The following is a 9890-nucleotide window of genomic DNA, read 5'->3' on the forward strand; positions in this document are numbered from 1 at the left end:
TAAAGACTAAGATCTATTCTAAGAAGACTGCTTTACTCTAAGACACTCTCTCCAGCTAAAATAGATAGCCCTCAGGCACCTAAGAGACCTGAGCAAGGTAGCTTAGCAGTCCGCATCCAGAATCTACCTGAGACCTGGCCAAGCCCCGGGACTTAACATACTGGTGTTGCTAGGAGGGCTTAATTTGTTTCTGTATATGTGGATTTTGAGTTTTTTAATTTCAAATTGATATGAAGGTACAAATTTTTAGGTTACATGATTTTCACTTCTAAGGTGAAGTTCAAGTTGTAGTTGAACCCTTCACGGTGGGGGGGGGGTGAGGTGCTGAACACCCTCACATGGTGCACAGTAGGTGGATTTTACGTTTCTTGATTGTATTGTAACTCAAAGCTTTCATAATGACCACATACTGCAGGTAAAAGTATAAGGCAAAGCATGTCACAAGATAAAGCTAGAGAATCAAATAAGAACTTGAAAGTTTAGCATGCCGTGCTAATAAGCTTGTACTAGATTCTAAAGACCAAATCCCCCCAAACCTGATTGCATTTATAATTACTTCTGAGATCAATGAAAAAATGTGGTACTAATTTCCTATGGAGAATTTAGAGAATGTGTGCAGACCACAGATCTCTGCCTTACGATGTATCATTCTCTGGAAGGAAGTACTAGTTTAATGGACACTTCATATTTTTCAGATAGCTTTAAAAACATGAATGGCACTTAACCAAGATTTTTAAGACTCATGCCCAGCTACATTTTCTATTTTAGAGATAGGGTCTCTCTCTTGCTCAGGCTGGAGCTCAAGCAATCTGCCAGCCTCGGTTGAGCCTAGAGGTGTGAGAAGGGAGGGTTGATAATAGCGGCACTGAAAACGAACATGAAACAAAAAGTCTGTCTCCTTGTTAAACTCCTAGATCTCTGAAGGAGTGCACATGCCAAAATTTCTAATAAACAACATTTTCATATAATTTGAACTCTAGAAGAAAGCTTTCCATGGAGAAAAATTTTATAAGAAAAGTGATGAAGGGCGGTGCCTGTGGCTCAAAGGAGTAAGGCGCTGGCCCCATATGCCGAAGGTGGTGGGTTCAAACCCAGCCCCGGCCAAAAAAAAAAAAGTGAAAAATGAAGACAGATTAAATGTTCTTTGAAAGGTTTTTAGTTTTTAAAAACGCATCTGCTTGTTTCTGCAACCTCTAGGTCATAAACTAGGCCAAAAGCTGAAAGTCATTCAGGCTACTATCCAAATTTGGGCCTAATTTCTGCTGGGGAAAATTCTATCCTCTATGAATGAAGATAATTTAGTTCAACATTGACAAGTTCTTCCTAATTTATACAGAAATGCAGTATAATTTAAGGTCAGGTGGATGGATTTGGAGAATTACACAAGCTTGGTTTTGAGTCCTTCCTTTGTTATTTTCTAGCTTTGTGACATTATACCAGTTATTTAGGTTACTTAACTGCTGTGTACCTTATATCATCTCTTCAAAACCAGAGATAATAACACCTGCCTGTGTGGATATTATAAAACTGAAATAATAAAATGGAAATAAAGTGCCTAATGCAGTGACTGGCACATTGTAACCAAGTAGTTGTCAATAAACAGTAGTTACTATTTAACTATTTTCATTCTTTTTTATAAGAAGGCATTATGAAACACTGAAAATCTATATTCAGATTAGCAAAGAGCTTTGGCAAGATCTAACATCAGCATTTTAATTGACCCATTAAAAAGCCCCCCCCAAGAAGATACCACCTATTGATCTATTTATATTTTAAGATAGTCTAAAAAGTCTTAGTAACATTAAAACTAATATAGTACCATTATTCAGGCACTGCTGAAAAGCTTCAATTCACCTACACAGGGTATAAAGTGGGGGTAACAATTCTATAACAAATAACAGAAGACCAATATTAAAATAGGTATTGGGGTCACCTGACACATCCACAATAATTTCGATATTTGCATTAGATTTTAGTTTATATGAATGTTTAAAAAAGCAATCTCTTTATAACCTGGTCCTTTCTATTCTGACTGCAGTTTCCTTCAGCCAAGTTCCTTTGCTCCTACTATAAGACATGTGTGTTTTCACCCTCATTTCCTTCCTCTTTGGCATTACTCATTTATCTTGCCCTCTGATTCACTCGTCTGCCTCATTTCCTTTCTCACTTCACTTCCCCTTCTTCCACTTCTTTGCCATCATATAAATATTGAAGATTATGAATAATTGAGTCACTATCTAAGTTACTACATATTTGGAAGAAAAGCAAAATAATCTCTTCTAAATGAGTTACTTCTAAGTATTTTCTCCTTTAAATTGACATTAAAATAATATGCAATGAAGATAGAATTTTAACCACTAATATTAATAATTATATCAGTCTTTAGAAAAAAAGTTATATTGTGAAGGGAAAATAACTGATTACAATCTTACATGTAATTGCAGAACTATAAACTAAATAGCTAATCAGCTAACTTTTTAAGAATTAACACAACCTAATACTTCTCAATTGCAAATTCTAACACATACAACTCAAGGATTACAAATAAAATACCAAGTCAAGTTAAAAAAAGACCCCAAGACTCTCATACTTTTTCTTAAATGATTTACTAGTAACAACTGTGTCAAAACCACCAAAATAAATCGCAAAGTAAAACTGAAATAGGCAAGTATTAAAACTTCCCCATGGAAAGATGAATTTGTCTCAAAAAGCAGAACAAGCTTTGATTGTCTCTCATAGCAAAAGAATAAAAAAAAAAATTAAGGCAAAAGCACTGAGAAGTCATACGAAGAAGGTAATTTTAAACACAATGTAAATATCACTGTAATTTTGTCTCATAATTATCATCTCATCCACTGTTCTTTACACTGTGAGCCACTGATACTAGGATCACTTAGGCAATTTGATAAAAAGTCATATTCCTAGGACCCAACCAAACCAACTGAGACTCTCAGGGCATAAAGCTCATGAATTTACACTGTCAACACCTCATACAGATTAATATTTGCAAATTGCCAATAAAGAAATGGAGGACCCATAAGGTTAAACCACAAAAAAAGTATGAAATTATTTACTAAACACCTAGCTTCTATGGACAATGGAAAGCTTAATACTTTGATCCTTTGGACCCTCAGGGAAACTTCTTTCTGCTATGATACTGCTAATTAGATTTACTAGATCTCAAAGCTCAAGGAAAATTTAGAGAAATCCGATGAAAATCTAAGCTAAGGTTCTGAATAGTTTCTAGATTAAACAAAGACCTTCCTATATAACACATTTCCTGCTTTCAGATCTGCTCTTTCCATATAAAAAAAGCATACACGATATGCTCAGAGAAGAAACCAGGGTAAATACACGTAGTAGGAACCACTACATTTCCTTTGAGGATTCATTCTACCATAGTGAATTCTGATTTTTGAGGCCTCAAGCAAATACCAGCATAATACTTTGGCTAAACTTCAAGGAGAAAAAGCTAACCAGTTAAGAAGGCTGGGGGAGAGGGAAGGAGGTCCAACTAATGAAATTGATGATTGTAATAAATGCTCACAGACACATCTGGAAGTGTTTGTTCTCTCATCGTCTCCTCTTGTATTTGAGATTTCAGCTGTTGCTGGAGCCTTTCATTTTCAAGCACAACTACTTGAACTCTATTTTTCATTCCAGAGAGTTCCTCCTGTAAAAAGAAAAATCCAAATATATTAAGCATTTTTAAGCAGTACTTTGCTGATCATTAAAGGATCCAGCATGATATCAAGTATAAAAGATAAGTTTTCCACCGATTTCCTGAAATATTTATAATCATATTTAGACAAACGAAGCAACCTAAACATTAGCTAACAAAGACAAGGCTGAGAGTACAATAGAGGGCCTACTGATAGCTATATCACAGAAGTATAGTTTCCAACAATTTTTTTTCTCCAAGAAACCAAGGTGCTTAGAAAGGTCTTAAAGTTATTTATTAATAAGAGATTTTAAAGAATGGGATAGACTGCTGAAATAAGGTACAAAATATTATCATTCAGGATTAAATGCCAATAACTTACTGAAAATTGATGGAAGATTAACTAGAAGGAGGCTCTGAGATAGAAAGATATAGAAAGACACAATGATTACCTATGGACTGGTGGCAGGCCAGAGGGGAATGGTGAGAAAACAGTTGGCAGAGAGTTCTGGAAGAGTGCTTCCTTGGCTTTGCAAGGTGACATAAAAAATTACCAATAAATAATGATTAGGATAGTGATGGAGTAGCACGTCACCCTCTGAAACAAAATGTCAAAAATATCAGTTTATCAATTATATAATACCTAACCTAATATTTATTACTAGTATGAACAAAAGCAATTGTGCAACATGTGCAAATTTCTCACTTGTTTTTATTAAAAAAAACTACCAAAGCTGTAATAGAATGTTGTAATTTATAAAATATTACAAACAATCTGGAATGTGATAAACTTGGAAGACATTATTCCTACCTTTACAACAAGAAAAATGTTGAACAAACTGAAAATCAACAACTGTTCTTAGATTCAGCAAAGAATTGAGATCTCAGGGAAAACTGGGGCCTCCAAATTGGAGAAACAGGTGAACAGTGAGGCACAAAACTTATTGGAGCGGAAAAGAAACCTCTCCCAGAATCAGTGCCCAGGTAGGAAAATTTAAACTGTAACTGATGAATTACTGGAAGTTCAGTGTAGTCAAGTTTGAGAGTTAAAATCCACAGAGACCCAGGCTTAGGAAGACTCTCATAATTTTATTTCTACAGCACTAATAGGTTTTCACAGTAATGACTAGAGAAAAATCCCTTTATGCTCAGGATAGGACAAGGAGCCATTCTGAAACATGCCCAGAAAGTTGTGTTCCTTGTGGCCACTCAAGGGAAAACATTTTACTAGAGCCTAATCAACTGGGGTTTTCCTGTAACTTGACTAACAGCAGTACTACTGTACATTTTTAAAGATCATTAATTATTTTTGAAAGAAGTTCAAAGCACAGTAAGTATATTCTTTTTTTACTTTTTTTAAATCAACATAATTAAAGTGTGCTGCAGAACTTTAACTATAGGTTCAAGTGTGCCGTGAGATTAAAAAAAGGTTGGAAAACACAGAGGAAGATAAATGCTCTACTCTAGCCTTCTATGTGGGAGAAGGAAATGCCAGCTCCCTCTATCTTCTAACTTGAACAGGAGGAGGAGACTAAGAAGCACCCGTAAAGGTCACAGCCCAGGCTCCCTAAAAGACTGAGACCTAATAGCAGAACTACTGCATGCTTCCTCTACTCCCACAGTTTACTACCTATCAATAGGGCTCCTATATACCAACAGGGAAAGTCAAAAGAAAGAATTGTGTATCTCAGACTGTACTTTAGAAGAATTCTCTAGGGAATCCCAAAGGCAACAGAAGAGACAAAAAACAGGACATTGAAAGAAATTTTATGACACTTATTATAACAGCAAACACACCCTAACTCCTAGCCAAATAAATATGAAATTACATTTGATCACTGCCTGAAAAGACTGAGCAACTCTCCATTATGTATTGTTTACCCTGATTACAAATAGTTGTAATTAAAAAATACTGTAGACTTGCTACTTTCAGTCTGGAATACAGTAAGTTTGGAAGATATCACTTTCATCTTTACAACAAGAAGAAAGTTGATTACAATGTTTATAAATATTGTAACATATGCATAATGGGAATACAAGAAAAAGAAAAGAAAAAAGAGCAGAAGAAATATTTGCTCAGGTTGGTCTCAAACTCCTGAGGTCAAGTAATCCACCTCCCTTGGCCTCCCACAGTGCTAAGACTATAGGCATGAGCCACTGCTCCTGGCAAATAATTAGCAAACAGAAAACAGAAAACATAAAGCCCATTTAGGTTCACTGGTAAATTCTATCAAATATTTAAGGAATAAATTATCCCAAGTTTCTACACTATCTTCCACAAAATGCCAGAGAAAATACTTCCTAACTTAGGCTGAAGCTAGCATTAACCGAATGGTCAAACCAGGTAAAAACATCACAAGAGTGAAAAACTACAGACTACAATATCTCTCATAAACATAGATGCAAGAAGTCCTCAACAATACATTTGCAAATCAAATCCAACAATGTATAAAGAATTATATACGAGGATCAAGGTATACAACAGTGGTTCAACATCTGGAAATCAACTGAAACAATGCCTCCCATCAACAACGTAAAGGGGCGGGCAGGGAGGCTCAACCCTATAGTCCATGAGGAGACTGAGGCAAGAAGATGGCTTTACCACAGGAGTTTGAAGTTGTGAGCTGTAATGCGTGGCACTCTACCCAAGGCCAACAAAGCGAGACTGTCTCAAAAAACAAAAAATAGGAAAAAATCATAAATTTATCAGTAGATTCAGAAAAATCATTTGGCAAAACTCAGCAATGATTCATGAAAATACAGATGGTCCCTGACTTTGATTTGACTTATAATTGTTTTCAACTTTATGATGATATGAAAGCAATATGCATTCACCACAAACCACCAGTCAGGTTTCAAATTTTGATCCTTTCCCAGTCAGCTATGTGATCATCTGGTAAGAAAGCAATCCTCCATAGTACACGGAATACATTTTCAACTTCCATGAGATTATCAGGACATAACCCCATCATAAACTGAGGATCATCTGTACTGTTGGCAAACTGGGAACACAGAGAAAACATCCTTAACTTGATAAATAACATTTACAGATAACCTTTCATTAATCCCACTAAGAACAGAAACAAGGCAATGATGCCCCCTCTCACATTTATTTAAAATCATTCTGGAAGTCTTACCTAAAGCAATAAAACAAAAGAAAAGCTACAAATGTTGGCAAAGGAGAAATAAAACTATCTTTGTTTATAGATGACATGATGGTCTATGAAGAAAATATTAAAGAATCAATAAAAAAATGCTAGAACTAATAAGTGACATAGAACAAAGTTGCAGAACCCAAGGTTAATATACAAACTCAATCATTTTCCTCTATGTTGACAATGAATAACTGAAATTTGAAATTAAAAACAATACTTTTTACACAAATATTTAGGTATAAATATCACAATATGTAGATCTGTATGTGGAAAACTATAAACTAAGAAATCAAAGCTATATTGGGGTGGCGCTCAAAAGGGTAGGGCGCCAGCCCCATACGCTGGAGGTGGCGGGTTCAAACCCAGCCCTGGCCAAAAATAAAATAAAATAAAATAACAGCTATAAATAAATGTAGGGATGTCAGATATACATGGATAAGAAGACTCAATAGTATCAAAATGTCAGTTCTTCACAAATTGATCTATAGATTTAATCCAATTCCAATCAAAATCCTATTTTTATGGTATCAATACACTGATTCTAAAGTTATATGGAGAGACAAGAGACCCAGGATACCTATCAAAATATTGCAGGAAAAGAATAAAATTGGAGTACTGATACAACCTGACTTCAAGCCTTAATATAAAGCTACAGTAATGAAGATAGTATTATTTTGGCAAAAAAATAGACAAATAAGTAAATCAAAGAGGACAGCCCCAAAATAGACCCACAGAAATATCAGCTAACCTTTGACAAAGGATCCAAGGCAATTCCATGGAGATAGACTTTCCAAGAAATGGTGCTGAAACAACTGAATATCCACATGGAAAAAAAAAAATCTATACCAAATCTTACACCTTACACAAAAATCGACTCAAAATGGAACATAGAGCTAAATGCTAAATACAAAATCTTAGAGTACCAAAGAAGAAAGGAGAAAATATAGGTGACCTTGGTTTGGGTAATGGCTTTTTAGATCCAGTATCAGAAGTACCATGTACAAAAGAGAAAAACCTGATAAGCTAAACTTAATTAAAATTTAAAACTTCTGCTCTGTGGAAAATACTATTAAGAGAATCAAAAGGCAAGTCACAGACTGGGAGGAAATATTTGCAAAAGACCTATTTGATAAAGGATTAGTATCTAAAACGTACAAATAATTCTACAGTTCAATAATAGTGAACAGCCTGATTTAAAAAAATGGTTAAAAGACCTAAATAGACACCTCACCAAAGAAACTATGTATACAGATGGAATATTAGCACATGAAAAGTTGCTCAGCATCACACGTCATCAGGGAATTGAAACTAAAACAAAGATGAGATTCTACTATACATCTACCAAAATGGCAAAAATCTAAAACACAACACAAATGTTGACAAGGACATGGAGTATCAGGAATTTTCATTCATTTCCAGGGGAAATGCAGAATGGTACAGCCATTTTAGAAAATAGGTAGTTTCTTACAAAGTTAAATGTACTTTTACCATATGATTTGACAGTGAAGCTTCTTTGTATTTACCCAAATGGGTAAAAACAAAAACTTATATAGCAGCTTTATTCATAACTTCTAAATCTTGGAAGCAATCAAAATGTCCTTCAATAGGTGTTTATCAAGCTTTGTTTTGAATAAACCAAGTATGGTATATATACAATGTAATATTCAGTAATAAAAAATGAGCCATCAAATTATAAAAAGACCTGGAGAAGCATTAAATTCATAACTAAGTAAAAGAAGCTAGTATGAAAAGGCTACACACTGTATGATTCCAACCATACGACATTCTAGAAAAGATAAAACTACAGTGACAATAAAAATATCAGAGGTTGCCAGGCGCTTGGGGGAAAAGCAATGAATAGGTAGAGCACAAGGGATGTTGAGGGCAGTGAAACTACTCTGTTGATACTGTAATGGTGAATACATGTCACTGTATGTTCCTCAAAATTCACAGAATGTTCAACACAAACCATCTAATGTAAACTGGGGGATTTAGATTATTATAATCTAATACATGTAAGGTAAATTGGGGGATTTAGATTATAATATTGGTTCATCAATTGTAGCAAGTGTTATTAACAACATGTTAGTAACAAGGGAAACTATGGGGTGGGAGATGCAATTAAGAGAAATATATGGGAACTTTATGTATTTTCCATTCAATCTTTCTATAAACCTAAAATGGATATAAAAATAAAGTCTATTATTAAAATCTTTCTAAGCTGCTTAATTTCATTCCATTCCTCCCTTGTTAAAATGTACAGATTTATATTGTTTGACATTCAAGCTTCTATAATCTTCCATTTTATCAGTTCAGCATTATTTTCATTATTTCTACAAGACATTCACCAGTGCAGTAAAATAAAATAAAAGCCTTATGCCCCCTCCTCTAAACAAACCATATTACCTTGAATATTTCATTGTTGCTGTTCTCTTTACAAAACTCATCCCCCTCCTACTGATCTAAATAATCCTATTTAAGCCTGGTTTTAGCTCTTCCTTTCCCAAAAAACTTCCCACAAGGACTCTTTCATAAACTTCTCCTCTTATCATAATTTCAGTTTATACCAGGAGGTAAAGGCCACCACTGTATTCTCCATTATGCTACTCAAAGGTAATAGTTCTGTCTTCTCAACTAGATTGTAAAGGTATTATGCTTTATATCTTTTAAGTTTTACCCACAACATCTTAGGGATTAGTAGATTACTGTTAATTGAATGGTTCCTAAGGTATTATTTCAACTTTCTGGTAATCAAAAACCTGTATATTAATAACTGTAGCTTGTAAGAAAAACAGAAAACTATAAATTAAACTCAGGAACTGAAAACTACAAGTTAAGATCAGGAACTCTCTTATAAAGATAAAACTTCTAAAGAGTCCTTAAGTTACATACAAGCCTTGTAATTAAACGAGCATTCACAATATTAAAAATACAATATATGATGAAAACGTTATCAGTAATTCCTATAAAAGTATCACATGATCTTATATACTCATATCGGGAAGGAAGGAGAAACACTGACATACTTTGGGAAGAAAGAAAGGCTCAAATGGTATTAATGACATTAGTAAGCT

General features: G+C 34.4%; 1 protein-coding gene across 4 annotated transcripts in view; it reads right to left on the reverse strand.

Annotated features, from left to right (window-relative positions):
* The window catches only part of SDCCAG8 (serologically defined colon cancer antigen 8), a 227402-nt gene that overhangs the window by 202815 nt on the left and 14697 nt on the right, over positions 1-9890 (reverse strand). For 3 of the 4 annotated variants that reach the window (XM_023518537.1, XM_003798811.3, XM_023518538.1), the window contains exon 5: positions 3548-3673. In XM_023518537.1, the coding sequence (XP_023374305.1) occupies positions 3548-3673 (126 nt within the window). Of the gene's footprint in view, positions 1-3547; positions 3674-4113; positions 4136-9890 lie in introns of those variants that run through there. The other variant, XM_023518539.1, reaches the window with a different exon arrangement.

The sequence above is a fragment of the Otolemur garnettii genome, unplaced genomic scaffold, assembly GCF_000181295.1.
Source record: "Otolemur garnettii isolate 467f Iridium unplaced genomic scaffold, OtoGar3 scaffold00141, whole genome shotgun sequence".
Lineage (NCBI taxonomy): Eukaryota > Metazoa > Chordata > Mammalia > Primates > Galagidae > Otolemur > Otolemur garnettii.